Source organism: Branchiostoma belcheri, unplaced genomic scaffold (assembly GCF_001625305.1).
Source record: "Branchiostoma belcheri isolate BF01 breed outbred unplaced genomic scaffold, Haploidv18h27 scaffold27, whole genome shotgun sequence".
Classification (NCBI taxonomy): domain Eukaryota; kingdom Metazoa; phylum Chordata; class Leptocardii; order Amphioxiformes; family Branchiostomatidae; genus Branchiostoma; species Branchiostoma belcheri.
This window is the reverse complement of record NW_017803876.1, coordinates 1,600,001-1,617,270: the sequence shown is the minus strand read 5'-3', so window position 1 is coordinate 1,617,270 and position 17,270 is coordinate 1,600,001. Positions and strand designations below refer to the sequence as shown.

The following is a 17,270-nucleotide window of genomic DNA, read 5'->3' as shown; positions in this document are numbered from 1 at the left end:
TGTAAGAATGAATGAATGAATGAATGAATGAATGAATGAATGAATGAATGAATGAATGAATGAATGAATGAATGAATGAATGAATGAATGAATGAATGAATGAATGAATGAATGAATGAATGAATGAATGAATGAATGAATGAATGAATGAATGAATGAAGACATTTATTGTACAAACATACCCACTGGGTTAGTACAAATGAATATCTTGTATGTCGTGTTTATTTGTAAATTCGACTTCTGGCTACTCCATGATGGTGCAAAGATAAGAGCAGACATGTTTAAGAATTAGAGGTTTGTCTAAATTCATAAGATAAGTGAATTTGTCCAGGCTCTAGATAACTTCAAATTTCCAAAGAACACTACACAAAAGATTATAACAATAATAACTTTATTGCACATTCATACCTAATGGCTAATTGCAAATACATTGGAAATGATGAAGCAATAAAATATGAACTGAGTAACTAATGCTACATGTCTGAGTAACGTTACAGAAGTTGCCGTGAACTCTTGGTAGTCAACAGGGAATTAGACATTGAGCATATTTCACGGTGATGTGTGACGTAAAACGCTGCAGCAACGTGCAACTCTCGAAGCCGGGGACGCTACGTTAGAACCACGTTGGTTTCCACATGATGTATTTGAGAAAAACATGAGAAAAACAGGATGTCGTCGTCCCCAGGCACCTCCGGTCCTTCGGCTGTCACGCGCGCCTGTTTGCGCCGTCGTGACAGTTGTAATTGACGGAAACGCGGAGTGCGGCGCGGGTAATAGCGTCCTCGGCGTCGCACAGAACTGAATTAACCATTGAGTCTGTCATTTCCCATGTCCGCGTGGGCTCGGAACGGGGGCCGCCTGGGAATCATCACCTCAGCCGACTCCCCTATTAAACCTGGAACTTTTAATGTAGAGAGTTCCAAGTTCAGTAAAAGGAGGTCTTTAGCCTGATGAGAGCGGTTAACTGTTAGTCTCCACCAGACTCCTCGCAGGCTGAACCCTTGAACCTACTAAGTCTCGACCAAGGCTGAATAACTAGTAGAAATCGGCCTAAACAGCAATGTAACTGGAGTTAAGGTGAAAATTGGCCAGTTACATTCCTTTTTTTGGCCGATTTCTTCTGCTATTAGTTAATCAGTAGTAAACTGTACCTACTAAGCAGACCAACTCCCGTGGCATGTTATTTGGGCAATTGCTACTCATTTCAGTAGCTTCAAGCGAAGCCTGGTAGGCTAGAAGGTTTTAGTTTGGAGAAAGTTTGAGGAAAGACCAAGGATAAGTAATTGAAAGAATGTGGTTATGGAGGGCTTGAAAACGTAAACTACTAACGGAGGAACTACGTTTTACTTTAGTTAGTGTTATGTCTCAGTGATCCTCAGTGTCATCATTGTTATCAGTGTTGAGTACTAGTTGAAGGTTCTGTGTGCCTAAATATGATATATTTCTGAACGTACGAAATACATGAACACACAAACCTATACGCGACTGCAGTCTGACTTTGTATGCTTGATTTGCTTTTCGTTCAGTTCTGGTCGTTAAACTCAAAGTTCTGCGCCATGCATAAAATTGGAAAAAGCTGCCATTAAATCTGTACCGTTGACCTGCCTCCAGCACCGCGACTCTACGTGCGCACCAGTCCTCGCCACCCTGGCATGAAAGGAAGCGCTTTAATTCGTAAGATTTCTTTCCTAATGATGTCAACAATTATCCGACAGTCCCCCGAATTTTTAGTCCTCGTGTCTTAATTATGGTCCCCCGGGCGCGTGTCACCCGTTCCGCGCGTGCGCAGGTCAGCGGTTGTCACCTGCGGTCTCTAATTGGCTGAGCTCGGGGACGCTCCGCTCCGGAAATCTGCAAGTTAAAAAGTTAAGATCCTTCGTGAACCGAGAATTCCCCGTGTCGTGAGTGTTTGAAGTTACAATGGGATGGATTTTTCTCGTGAATAACCAAGAATTTTTTCGGTGAATCCTGCCCACAAGTAAATTCTTCTTCGGTAGAACGGAAAAGTTAAGATCCTGCGTTAACCGAGAATTCCCCGTGTCGTGAGCGTCTGAAGTTACAGTGGGATGGATTTTTTTCTCCTGAATAATCAAGAATTTTTTCGGCGACTTCTACTGACAAGGAAACTTTCCTTCAACAGAATGGAGTCAGAAGATCCCGTATTAACCGAGAATTCACCTTACGAACAGTGTGCCGTAAGCCTTACAGTGGGATGAATGTTTCTCTTAGATCATTAAGAACTTTTCGATGAATCCTACACAACTAAATACGTCTTAAAGTTTGAAGTTATAGGAACTCGTGGGCCTGAGTATCCCGAATTGCGTCCTCATTACAATTTGTGACATTAATTATAACTTTAATCCGGCATAGGGTAACATCATAATTAATATTTTCATGCATGTGAAAACTTCGAAACATAATTTTGTACAATATTACCGTTGAACAGCACGGTGTATTGAGCATCACGATGTCATGTGTTGAAAAGTTCGCGCAGCGCACGTGCACACACATGAGTTCGCCTACAAACGTCAGAAGTTGACGCGCTGTAGGGCGCCTTGTGCGGGTACTTGTTGTGGTTCATGTACATTAGTCTGTCCGTCATCACGGGTCGCCACTGCTGTACCCTCCTGTAGTAATTACCGGTACGTGTAGGATCCTGTAGTCACGACGTTAAAGCTACATGTAGCTGCATTGTGTAACAGTAGGACGGAACGAAAATAAATTGTCTGGCCGTTTCTTTACAAGTTGAATAATTGAACAAATTTGTTGGTTGAATAAATTTTTTAAATATACAACAGCACGATTTTTTTTTCAATTCAAATAGAGAGATAACATGTCAGAGGAGTTTGTCCTAGAGAGTTACACTTTGCGGCAAACTTATTCTCTCCACCTGACCAACTCTCCTGGAATATGTTACCTCTCTATTTGGCCAATTTCTATTCTATCCAGCCGCCTCCCGAAGCCTGGTAGAGGCTATCTACTCTATCCAGCCGCCTCCCAAAGCCTGGAAGAGGCTGTCTTCTCTTTCCAACCGCCTCTTGAAGCCTGGTAGAGGCTATCTACTCTATCCAGCCGCCTCCCGAAGCCTGGTAAAGGCTATCTACTCTATCCAGCCGCCTCCCGAAGCCTGGTAGAGGCTATCTACTCTATCCAGCCGCCTCCCGAAGCCTGGTAGAGGCTATCTACTCTATCCAGCCGCCTGCCGAAGCCTGGTAGAGCTAGCTCACCCTCCGCACCGCCTCCGGGGACAGGCGGCGGTGACAGCCCGATCATTTCACGGTAAATTTCACGCGCTCGATCGGTAAGACAGGAGGACGGCGGGCGCGGCGACTTGAGCCGTGTGCCACACGTCAGGAGAGAACGCTCCTCACGACACGTGTTAATCCCCGCCTGGGTTCAAGACCCGGTTTACACGACGACAAAAACCTGGCGTACGATAAATTATTAATGGCGTACGCACGCGATCGTACGACAATTGCGTACGACCATTTTTTCCAGCGTGTAAACCGGCCCCACCTATCGTACGCACCTGTCGTACGAAATTTGCGTACGCCACCTCGAAGGCAGGCGTACGACCGTGTACGATCGCCCAGCGGGGAGTCAGGATGCCTCTCCGCCTCGTGTAAACGCGACTGATCGACTTTCACCTACTTTTTCATCATCTGAGAAACGATCTGTAAGACCCAAAACGTGGCCCAAGTACTTCAGTGGCCTGTCAGAGAAACATAATGTCGATTGATACATGTAGAATTACACATTTTGACTGCCTACCCACAGTAAGAAGTATCTTGAACTTGTCAATCCTACAACTGGGATGTTTAGACAACAGCGAGCGATAACAGCACAGTGGTCAATTATCACGCATTTGGTGCAGGCGGACGCTGTGAGACTGTGTCCCACGTGTAATGAAAATGATTGAAGATGAATTTAACTTTGTGATGGCTTGTCCTTCTAGTAAGATAAATCTTCACTGAACGATAGTTTCCGTGTCCTGTTGTCATGTCCTACTGCCATATCCGCCGACAGGTCAATTTCTTTATACTCACTTCCAAAAGTGAGTCCAAATCATCCACACATGACTATATTGTACCTCATATACTATTGTCTAGGATATTTTGCAGTTGCGATTCTGGAATAGATTAATTAGCCTCGTAATTTTGCTGATTTACTGCCACGCATTGTACCACGTGCGATTGTCGAGGAATAAAGTTCATTTTATTCATTAATTGTATTAGAGTAGTTTTAAAGCTGTTTGTAATACAAACATGTATATTACCTATTTCATCTGTTCACCTGTACTTAGCCCGATAGGGCATGAATGTACAATAAAGGTTATTATTATTATTATTAATTTGACTACATGTATGTAGGGGATCAAATTCGTCCCTGTTCTTCATGATAGATCCGTTGTCTTCTTAAAAATGAAAAAAAAAAGTTTGTTGAAGTTCTTTAAAATTTCTCAAGTCCATCAGCGATAAAAGAAGCGCTGTATATCATCTAGTTCGCCATTATGCAAAAATCTGTGACTGTGTTCCATTTTTCATCAGTTATCATTGACAACCCAGCAGGCTACTCGTTAATTCTCGTCCTCGTTAAAATCTCGTGCCAACGTCTCATCAATTTTGCCTTGTTTCAGAACAGAGAGAGAGAGAACAGAGAGAGATGATGCCCCAGCAGAAGTTGATAGGGTGTTTTATTTGTGGTTTACTCCAGGCCAAGGTCGCGCGGAGTTGTGGCGCGTGAGCGATGTACGATGACACGTCACGGCAGGGATATCATACGTTCTTTGACACAGTGCCCCGGACATGCTGCTGACTAACGGCCAAATGTACAAATTGTGGCAAAGGTACCGTGTGGGAAAACTTTTCTGTCTAACTAGAGGACGGGTAGGAAGACAACAATGAAAGGGGAGGGAATGAAAATAACGGGAAAATTATTTAAAAATTTGAGAAAATAATTTTCAATACATATAAAAGATACAGAATATTAAATAAGACATGTAATACAAACATACTCATGAAAAGTATCCTCGCAATGAGGCATCCCAGAGGAGCGCTATAACTGTAGAAAAGTTTAACTTTATTGCACAAAAGTTTAACTTTATTGCACAATAATTGTAACAGGTACAATGCATGGCAAGTTCTTGGGCAGTACTACATAACAGGAACATTTGATATAGCTACGCCATTTACTATAACAATGGTAAAGAGTTCTTAAGACTAAACACTACTCTATTTTATATGAGTGGTACTACAACATTTGTGAAACATGGATTATATGATAATACACATGAAACAAAGTTAGACACCAGCTACCCCCCTCCCCTTATCCCACATTTGCAGAGCTCGTTTAACATATCCTGACGCTGACCAGACCGACGACATGTTTGCATGTAGTTGTTGATAACGCGAAGGTGTTGTTTTGCCAGCCTGGGTCATGTGGGGGAGAGTCTACTCTCTCCAAGCAGAGGTTTGCGGATTTGGCTTATTTTGACGTGTTTTCATGCGTTTTATAAGGCTTTCTTTCTTCTTCGGGACTGGTATCTTTTTGCACCAGCCTTCGTGTGCCCTGCTGATACTACTGTCTTGTCAACTTGATACTGTCTTGCCGATTTGATACCGCCTTGCAGCCACAACTTGAAAGATTTGCTTGGAGACTAGCAGAATCTTAGTAAGCTTCTCATGAAGTCAAACAGGCTCCTCTGGGTACAATTTGACTGAAGAGAGTAGAACTAAGGTTTGTAGCGGACTTGTCTGCGCATGCATAGATCGTAGATGACGTTTGCATACAGTACTGTTCAAATTTCGAATAAAGACCAGCCTCCACCAGGCTTCAGAAGCGACTGTAAAGAGAGCTAATTGGCTAAAGAGACTGACAGCACAGAATATACTGACAAAACTGACAAAAAAATTAGACTCTCGCTTGGCTACGTGCACGAGAAAATGATTTGGAATGATATTTGGTCTGTCCTGCACACACACGAGATCCTTGGCGCAAGTCCCTTTACTTTACAACGTTAGTAACGACATGAACAAGGTTACTCAATCCCGGATGAGTTGCGCGGTTTGTCCTAAAGTTAAGGATGACGGATGCAAACCGTGAGAACCGTGACTCGCCTGTCACCCGCACAGGGTCGGAAATTAGGCTCGTAACTTCACTTCTCCTCAATTTTTGGGAAATAGTTATTATTACTGGCTCTATAAAGAAGCCCCAGGGCGACGATAAAAATGTATCCCTAATTTATTGAAATAAAATGATGCTGTGCTGAGGTGCAGAGGTCATCCTTTATCGCTTAGATAGCTTACCTTACTTTTTATTTCCTGTATATCACAATTCTATGCCGATAAAATTGATTGATTGATCGTCTGATTGATTGATTGATTGATTGTGTAATTTATTGGTTTATTGGTATTTCTTTTAAAAGTAATTATTGTCGGCATCGTGTAGAATAGAACAGACCAGTGGTGCGCTGTGCAGTCATTGAGACATCATATGGAGATAACAAAAACAGCAGTGTCCCAAAAACCGAGCCACTCTGCCCAGATTGATGATATAATGTGTTGGGCTGTCACATTCAGGAAAGGGGGGGGGGGGCTGCTCTTGCCCCCATGTACATACATATTTCCTTCACCGGTTATATTAAAATGTGTCAATTTAGTTTGAGGGGAAAGAAGTTGTAACGCGCCGGTTATCCGAATGTGAAATATCATGTAGCCACACATATAGCTATAGGTCACCTGGCTCGCCGCCATTTACAATGTAGGCACAGAACTGCTGACAAATTCAAGTGTCAAGAAAAGAGCCACCGATGAATGGACTAAATAGGGTAATATGCAGAAGTCGTTTCGTGGCGCCAAATCGCCCCTCGCCCTTCCTGGTCATTTGTATTACTACAGACAAGTGCAAGTCGCCCATTATTGCTGTGCTAACCTACTTGTGGCATAAATAATTGAGGTACGGCCCTGAACTTGCACTCCCAGGCATGTTCCGAACAGATACAGCCGCGTATCTTGACAGTTAGATATATTCTTCATTTGTTGTGGGCTCGGGGCGCCATCCCCCATATGCTCTGTTCCAGGTGACGAATGGTCGGGCCCCCGGCGTGGTTCCGTCCCGGCCGTGCGCGGAGATTTACGGGCGCGTTGTTTGGCATAAACGTAGGCCCGATTCACACGATGAAAAATAAAAGTGTCGGGCGTCGTTCGACGCGCGCGCGCGCCAAGTCGCCTACGACACTTTCCCGTTTACACACAGGGACCGCAGCTCCCGCTTCGCGCCGCAGCTGTGGCGGTCTGCGTCGCGCTGTGTCACATGTGGTGAACTCTGACCTGCCGCTACGACTGTTCGAATCCCTGATTCTCCGGTACGAGTACTTGAGGTCTCTTATCTTCTTCTGGACTTGTTTGGAGGTCCTATTGTATCCCTCCTGCTTCATGCCCTCGGCAATGTCTCCGAAGGCCTCCTTCTTTCTGAAAGTTTCCATTTTGCTCTGAATTCTGTCACAGTTCCCCAGCCCGATCAAACAGCGCGTTTCAGCGCTGGTCCAGTTATAGATCTGTTGACTTCTGCCATGCTCAGCAAACAAGCAGTAATGCTTTAATAGCAAACAATCCGTACAAAATAATCCGAAGAAACAACTAACAACAAGTAGAAATTGATACAGAAGTGGAATGAATATATACAAACAGAGGAGCGTGGCGTGGGTTTCAGGCTAGCGCGGGATCCCCGGGAATGAAGAAATTTGACCTTCTGTGATGCGGAAATGGGCTGCGCGAGCTGCGCGCGACGCAGGTCTGTTTACATGATGTTTTTCCTCGCCGCAGACATCCCGCTGTGTGCCGCGACGCACTTGTGGCACCTCCTGAGGGTGCCACAGAAAAAACGACACAAGGCGCCGCGCGGCGGTGGCTGGCCTGTTTATACAATTGAAAAATGTGTCATACAGCTTGCGCGCGCGGCGCCGCGCGCGCGCGCGCGTCGAACGACGCCCGACACATAAAAACGACGCACGTGTGAATCGGGCCGTAGTATATAGTTCTGCACATTTATAAGTATAAACACGGCGCTACGCTAGCTAGCCTATAGCCGCCGCCGCGTGCACACATGTTCGCTGCGAACTTCACGCCTGTGTGAGACACACGCGACTTTTAAATCAAGTACGTGTGACGGTGACCCTATCTCGCGACTGTAAAATCTTCCGATCGAAAAATATCCCCCGTAAAAACTCCGCCGGTTTTGGTCCTATTTCGATATACGTAATTACCCGGCATTCCCCCATCAGGGGCCTAATGGTGTATGAACCGTTTGTTTGCGCCTTAATTAATTCCGATGCATGTTATCAATTATGTTTCTGTGTAAGATTCGTTTTCTTTATCAGTGGTCACATGCGGAACGTCGGTAACAGGAACCAGAATACTCTGATAACCAGGAATATATATTCATATTAGGCCAGATGTTCTTGTCGCCGAGTTGTGGAGCTAGAAGCGTTCATAAACCCAGAAAAATACACGGCTCGAATAACGCGATGTGCGTTTTATTGTACGCCATAATCCGCAATGTCTACTAAATGGGTACAAAATTGCTCGTGATGTAACAAAAGACTACATATTTCAAGCCCGCGAAGCGTCTTTGCTGTCAACTTGGAGTGATTCGTGTTTTGGTACAGAATTATGTTTAGCTTTGAACTAAACAGATTGCTTACTTTACGCCATGTTTGGTTTCTTAATGTGTGATATACTTCAACTTCATCAAAGTATGCGCTGCTCGAGTTTCGGGCTGTGAAATGCCGGGTGAGTCTGGATCCTTCGCTCACAGACAGAATTCATCTCAACACTTTGTAGTAGGAAAGTGGAATAGTGGTAGTCTATACAACTATAGTTTAGAAATACTGTATCGGTATTTTATTATGGTATTTTACACGTCGGACTATTCCATTCAAACGTTTCAGTGGGGTGGTAGTGTAGTTTTTGTTACCAATCCCAATTTGTCCTTCAATGGAATTTTGCTTAAACTCCTGTATAGTAATGGTTGATTATAATATTGACTGATATTTTTAAGTTATAGCAAATGTCTTCTCAGAACAGTCATTGGTGCTTCTCGAAAATCACATTGAAGCAGTCGTTGCCAGGTGTTCCTCTTGTGTCGCCTTGTACTAGTAAGTGTTGAGAAATATAAATATGAGGTGTTTTCAAGTTGCCTTACAAGACGTCTTTGTGTACCCAGCTCGGTAACACCATTATTTTTCATGTTTGTGAGAAAAACCATTCGTTCATTCATCCCGGAGTTGTACAGTAAGTTCTCTGGCTCGCCTTACCGGGTTCCTGCTATCTCTCCCAGCCCAGTCTGTGCTCTACTCCGGGAGATTGCTCATCCCTCTGTGACATACGCGAATGTGCTATTTAGTAACTTTTTATCCATCCGAGTGCACAATCGCTGGAGGAAGCGCGGTTGGATGTAATCCGGTAGAAATGTGTTTGTTCCAGCTGACTGCAGGCCATCAGTGAGAACTTCCCATAGCAATTATCCCGCCTGCCCCAGAACACCCGCGTACCGCCAGCACACACCCGCGGGAACGTACACGCAAAAAACGGGAAGGAAGTTCGAGCTAGGCGTTTCCAAACACCTCTTTAATTATCGTTCTTGTACCATTAGAGTTTTGATTCAGCCAGGTTTGTCTAACTAGACTAAAGCTTGGCCAAACACACTGTGTGAAGTGTGTTCTTCATGATGATTTAAAATCCAGAAAATAACTTTCAGTGCCTATTGATATATGACGTCTTGCGACCTCTTTAATTATCGTTCTTTCCATTAGAGTTTTAATATTCGGTCAGGTTTGTCTAACTAGACTAAAGCTTGGCCAAACACACTGTGTGAAGTGTGTTCTTCATGATGATTTAAAATCCAGAAAATAACTTTCAGTGCCTATTGATATATGACGTCTTGCGACCTCTTTAACTATCGTTCTTTCCATTAGAGTTTTAATATTCGGTCAGGTTTGTCTAACTAGACTAAAGCTTGGCCAAACACACAGTGTATAGTGTGTTCTTGATGGTGGTTTAAAATCCAGGAAAATAAATTTCAGTGCCTATTAAAAGTATATAGACGTCTTGCGACCTCTTTAACTATCGTTCTTAACATTAGAGTTTTAATTCAACTGCAGCCAGGTTTGCCTAACTAAAACTAAAACTGTGTGGACTGAAGAGATGTGTTCCAGATGATGCTTTAAAATCCAGGAAAATAAATGTCACTTTCTTTCACTTTCATAGGACATCTTGCGACCTCTTTAATTATTATTCTTATTATTATTCAGTCAGGTTTGCCTTACTAAAATCAAAGAGCTTGGCCAAATGCACTGTGTGGAGTAAAGAGATGTGTTTCAGTGATGATGCTTTAAAATCGAGGAAAATAAATCTCAGTGCCTACACGTGACGTCTTGCGAGAAAACCTACTGGTATATCCGGGCAGACTCCGCATGAAGAGCTGGCGTTGTGAGGGAGAACGACATATTACATACACATTTACTGGTCATTCATCAACCTGCGCCGGAGAAGGCAGCGTGTAGAGGCACCGCCTGATCAAAGTGGGCCATGTACGTCCGAAGGCGAGCAGTTAGTTTTGCCAGTGGTACACTTTTTACTCCTCATCGTGGCTCGCGATATCACATAAACAATACTACTATAAAATCAAAACGGTATTCTTGTCTTGCAGCCCATTTGTAAATTTTGGAAATAAAAAAAAAGATGAAAATTGTCCAAATCAGTGAATTTTTCAAATGAATATTCAAATGATACAAATGAAATTGTAACGTAACCTTAACTAATAACCATATCCTACATTGTAAAGTTATAATCCAATGTTCTTATGTAAAGAAAACTTGTTCCTTTGTGATCTTATTTCCGGGTTCCGTAGTTGCTCGGTGTAGTTCTTTGCGTACCCATTTTTACTTTCCACAGAGAGTTGGGCAATAAAATATCAATTGATTGATGGCCTAGCACGCCTGTACAATTACAAAGTTATACAAAGACAATTACACTTTGCACCATAACCGATTATTGTATATCACTCCATCATGCAAGAGTTCAGATCCCGTCATGTTAAATCACCGAAACACAAACTCGCGGCGTACTCCTTCGCTACGTGCAGTATCGTCCTTGTGCTGAGCAACGAAGCTATTTTTAATAGTAATGATAATGATAATAACTTTATTGCAAAATCTTGCCCGCAGGCTAATTGTAAGTAATAAAACACAATGAAAAAGACAATGGCATGTGGCTATTCTAGTTAAAAGTGATATTACTTGCGTGTTTCTTCACACAACTTAGAACTAACTCGTTAACTTGCCTAGTGCCCCCTGTCAAGTTTCAGATTTTGTGATAAGCTGAACGTGTATTAGTTTGACCACTTTCAGGCTGTAACGCTAGCTAAAATACATCAATTTAGAAATGAAATTCTATTGAATATATATCTTATTGGCCATGTTTTTTATGCATGTCACAATAGAAATATTATTCAAAATAGTAAAGCCAAACTGTAAATTCACGGTATGGCTCAACAAGACTTAATCAATGCAGCCTTCAATGAAAGTGATTTTAATGTATGTGAAGGTTAAGGGGGCCTTCGCGTAAAATCGACAAAGGCCAAAAGTAGATAATTGGTCTACAGTCGTAATTAACCCTGAAAATACAGTACTGCCCGTTCTGGCGTTACACTTAGAACATTACATGTTAACCTGTTTTTTTTTCTGTCCGTTCCCTTGGATGATGGTTTCTCTTATTTCCTAAATGTCATTGTTCATTTCCATAACTTGAGAAATACAAGTTTTATCTGCACTACAAGACCCTAATCTTGACACATCTTGTCCCTAGCAGCCTTCCTACAGTTGTACGAAACTCACTATACGGAGAAAACTATGTGTAGTTTATTGTAGCCCACAAACACGTGTTATTTTCTCGCTAAGACCGGGTATGATATGGGCCTGCTATTGACGATTTTCCGGTGGCTTCTCTTCACATTGCACACTCCATCCACAGTTGATAACCCTTTATTGAATTTTACCGTTTAGCAGTTTCTCTCCAGTTAGGAATTGATTTCTAAACACTGCCGTATTGACTCCAACACGTTAATGACTGGGCTGCTCCGAACCGATTACTCTGTGCCCCGATATCCGCCGTGTGAATCGGCTTATTTGCTTCAGGTCCGAGACCAGGAGACCCCTCATCAAAGAGTCAAACATTCTGTAGAATCACTACTAGAGAAAACGTCGAGAAATTACAATCAAACTCATGAAGCAAACACAATATTAGTTGCAACTATGATGTGAGGCAGGGTTGTACGAAGGCGATACGGCAGATATAAAAAAAAATGATAGACAGAATAATTTACTATGAATCGGCTTATTTGCTTCAGGTCCGAGACCAGGAGACCCCTCATCAAAGAGTCAAACATTTTCTACTAGAATCACTACTAGACTGACTTTCACATTCACCAAACTGTAATGTCTTTGATGTAGTTCAAAACTTAATTTACTGTACAGATAGATTCTCGTAATTGATAGAACACCAACTTGTCTTGTTAATATCATTTTTCTTTTGTCCACTTTATAATTATGTAATTAACTATGAATTTTGTCATTGTGTTTTACTCTCTCTTTATGTTTTGAGTAGAAGGCCCCACATAAGCAATCTGTGCTTTTTTCCTAATACTCAGTAAATATATGTGAATAAATGAATAAATACTAGACTGAAAAAGCGAGAAATTACAATCAAACCCATCATAAAGCAATCACATCACAAATAAGGGTTGCCATGTGTAAGGCAGGGTTATACGAAGGCGATACAAAAGATCTAAAAAAAAAGTTTGGCAGACAGAATAATTTACTGCATATTACGAATGCAAAAACGACGGTACATAATAGCACATTGCGGGGAGAGATCCTATTTCGATTTTCTGTGCCGAGGACGCCGGAGCATTTTGTGGGTGCAAAGTTGCAGTTCATGATGATCTACTGGAAGATGGTACATAAAAGGACCATCAATCTGATGGCGAGAAACAATCTCTGCTGCGCATGGAGGGGAATTTACGGCGACAAATATCAATCACAGCGAGTAGAAAATAACGATCGTACAGCCCGTTATCACCGGTTGGTTATTGATAGCGATCTTTATCAAGATCGGAATCTTCACTCCGGGACGGAGACAAGGCTTGCTAACCACGGTAATGACTCCGGAGTTATCTAAGCTCCATATTTGACTTTGATATGCTCAACTTCGTAGTCGCGACAGAGACGGTATGATAACGGTAAATGATACCATGATGTTTATGGCAAAGGCTTAAAAAGAAGTGGGTGGCGGGATATATGGTGAGAGACTAACTTTGTTTCGGACTCTTTTATCTAATATTGTCTAAAGTTATGACAGACGAAAAATGTAGAATTAAAAAAAAACTCTGTCCTCGCAGCAGTAGGCTTGTCATACTAACTTGACCTCTGACCTCTTTGTATGACATGTTTGTCAGACTAGCACAAGAATTGGATGTTTACAAAATCATAATATACTGTACTCCTAAGTGCTTGTAACGCCATTTCCTGGTATGTCGTACTATAACTTTGTTAGGAAGTGTTATCAAGGGCCACACAATACAATTCTTTGCCGCAGTGACCCTCAAAACGAACAAAGCAATACTACAGAAAGTGCAAACATAAAGTGGCAACAAATACATCAAAAACACGTGTGTTATCGCCCCACTTGTACCAGGAACAATTCTCTTGTCCATCAAAAATCCTTTATGGCTAACTTGGACTCACCACATAACCATTTGTAGCATTATCTGGACTTGCTAAAGTTTCATAAAACAGGACATGAGAATTCAACTGTATGTGTAACAGCTTCAGATGTAAACCAGTAGCTTCGAGTCAAGCTTAACTTAGTACTTGCCGAAGGCTAGGGAGTACCTGTTGTGTGTAAACGACATGAAGAAGACGGATAACTCTTGTCACACAAAAGTGATACACATCATACTGTTTAAAGGCTACAATGCGATTTCAGTGCAGCAAAACTGGAAATATTGTGATATTGTCACACACTGGCCCACTTAACCCCATTTGAGTCAGCATTTCATACATTAATTGAGCATTTAAAACTGCTGAAACTGACAAGCCCCAAGATGAGTCCTTTATTTTCTGGGTGGTACCCTAAAAATCAGCCCAGGGTCCTTCCAGTAACCATTTTCCGTCAGAATTTTGGGAATTTTTGCTCCGTAAGGGTCAATATACAGTTGGATAGTGTGGTTTCAACTCAGTATGTAGATAAATGACTAGAATATTGGCTTTAAAAAAAATCGGGTTTCCAAGCCCTTAAAACTGCATTGGATGGGGAGGGGGGCAGGCGACATGGTGTCACGTTTCTGACACCTGTTCAGGAGCGCGTGTGCAGGGGAAAGTGTGTGGAGACGAGAGGGCAACTGTGGTAGGAGAGTGCAGCGGGTCTCCATCGCCCCACGAAATGAGCTACATTAACGGCTGCCAGGCACGCAGAAAATTGAGTCGCGTTATGATATAATATTGCAAATGTTGCTCTCGTAAATTGCATCTAACACCTGGCGGCACGAAAGAGGGCAATAAAGACGGTGCGATGCGACACGGGGGGGAGAGGGAAAACCATCTCGCCTGAAGATTTGGCAAATACACCGAGCGCAACGCTCTATCACCGCCGAGCGGACCCCCGCAGACATCACTTTCCGTCTGTAAAGATGAAGTTCATCTGCGAAGAGATACCCAGGATTCACCCTAGTTATGATAATAATAAAAAAAAAAGAATAACTAGTAACTGTCGCTCAGGCTCAAGTGGTTCGGAAATTGAAGAAAATTTGTGGTGGCATCGCCGGACCCCGAGTGGATGATGGCAGGGGACCTCCCCGCGCGATTCTGTCGTACTCCCGACTAAGCTAATGGCCCCTTCAAAACTAATGGGAACGGATATTTTTACTTGGCATTATGAACCTCGTTATTGAGCCCATTCTACGCTTCCTCGGCTTGCAGCGGCAATGAAGATAAATGGAGGGTGCCAGGACATTAATGCGCCACCGTCGGGTGCAGGCATTTTCTGTGCCTGGTTCGCACTGAAGTATACGTGCGAGGTTTATTGTTTCATCCGCCATTCACCGGTCTCAAGTGATACATATCGGTTTATGTTACACGAATTCGGAGCCCGAGCTATGTACTTTGAATTGTTCATTCACACGAAAGGCCCATACAGTATATAGTACAGACGTCGTTCGGTTTTTACAACACCGCATAAATATACCATCACCATTAGTGATAATACGTTAATTTTATTGGCGGCATAAATTTTCATTTTTATGTGTTACTACATCGCCGTTGGTCTCCAGGCGTATCCCCCTCCCCCTTCCCCGCTCCCCGTGTGTTGACAGCCGGGTGCCGGTGTCAGTCGCCTCCCTGCGCGGGGCTAACGAGTACAGGCCGCGTGCCTTCGGGGTCGTTAGGGAGTCGGCTTGTAGTTCCGCACTTGATTTGACCGGGATTTGCAAAGATACGTGATTTGTGGAGGGAATTAAGAATTCAGCTTTGCAGACTTAGACGCGTGGCGCCCTGCCGCTTTAGCGCGCGGACCAGGCGCGGAGAGAAGCCCCGAGGCGGGACGGCCGGGGGGTTCGGGGGCTCCGGCCGCCGGGCAGGAACGGTCCACAACCTTTGCGCCGGCTTCTCCTGGCTAACGGGCTCTCTCCCGCTTCTCCCGAGGGGTTATTTCTGTCGAGGACGGCGATCGATTTTCGAGGAAAGGTCTGAGCATTATTGAGTCTCATCAAAATTCCCCAGATCATCAGGAGCTCTTCTGTCCGGAAAGCTGCGCAAGGTAAAAGACTAGATGGGGGTATAATGACTGTTCGATATATTCATCTCCAGGAATTGGCCAGCAAGCAGCGCGCTGCCGATAATGGATCCAGATGTCCCAATAAAGGCACTTCTGTGTGAAAAGAAACCCTCAATTACTGGGAATGATGCGCCAACCTCGTGCGATTGGGGTCAGTAGTGGTGTTCGATGTTGGTTGGGAAGTGCGTGGCGCGTCCGTCCGTCCTGCGAGAGAGAGTGAGGGGGCAATGGGACCGTACGTGGTGACAGGGACCCTACAGAGGAGGTGGTGGTGCGCTGCTACTAGTACTAGTAACCCCTCCACGCTAACCCACACACACACCCCCGACCCTACGGTGCGTTCAGGCAGGCACCCAGGCAAACCGGCCGGCCTGTCAGACTTAGTGCAAACTGACAGCAGAACACGTCTTGATCCAGCCAGTCACTGTGTAGAGTCTAATTTGTGGTCAATCGTCTGCGGCGCGACATTGTGTTGGCTCCCCCTGTCTACCCCACTAACGACGTGCGTGCGTGCAATATGGCGGGCACAGGAACCCGCTTCTGTGTGCACCTGTCGTACCTTAGAACCTACCTACCTACGGGTGCGGCAACTTCAAAGAGAATTTAAAAAAAAACTCCCGATGATATAAATCTCTACCTGTTTCGTCAGTCAGGTCCAGGAGCAGGTCTGGGTCTGGCAGGCCGCAGCGCTGCTTGATGCTGCCCAGTAGATTGATAACAACACAATTCGTGTTCACCAGTATACACTCGTTACTGCCGTATTTCACTTCCACATACATTTTGTGTTGTATGTTGTTGTTAGGCCTGCCTCTCAGTCTCACTCTTTCTGTGTTTAACTCCAGTGTTAATCTTCAACAGTGTATTGTGTTTAGAGAATAAAAAAAACGTCGCCTGGTCGCGTGACGAGTCTGTAGGAATCAGCACGGGGATTTCAGAGAACAATGAGGGCTGACAAAGTTTATAAAGTGAGGTGCGATATTTGAATAGTATTACCAGGGGTGGGCGGGTAAGGTAAACAAAAGGCAGCACTAATTGGGTGGAAGATGAAGCTATTGGCCGGCCGTGCAGCGCGGGACGCCTTCGGGCGAGTTGGTCACCAAGGAACGGGCCAAAGTTTACATCGCTCCTCTGCCCGGCTTCGCTACACTAAATTCTCCACATCGATCCTACTACCCAGTCAGACAGAAAAAAAACAAAAACAAAAGCTTAAGTCAAACGGGGGTATTAACTTTCTCTGGCGATCAATGTAGTGCTAGGGTGCACCTGATTCTCCCCTTCTTCCTTCTTCTGCAGTGCCCGTTTTTGCCGACAATAGCAGTTCCCGGCCGCTGATTTATAGCTTTATATGGTGGGGAAGACGCTCTCTGTTGGTCGGGGCGAGCC

The 17,270-nt window shown here is 43.9% G+C and overlaps 1 protein-coding gene across 1 annotated transcript in view; it reads right to left on the bottom strand.

The window, feature by feature from the left end:
- Window positions 1-16,817, bottom strand: part of LOC109472157 (uncharacterized protein C22orf15-like) — a 19,064-nt gene extending 2,247 nt beyond the window's left edge. The window contains exon 1 of the mRNA XM_019771730.1: window positions 16,525-16,817. Coding sequence (XP_019627289.1) covers window positions 16,525-16,666 — 142 coding nt within the window. The 5' untranslated portion in view covers window positions 16,667-16,817. The remainder of the gene's footprint in view (window positions 1-16,524) is intronic.
- Window positions 16,818-17,270: the final 453 nt, after the last annotated feature.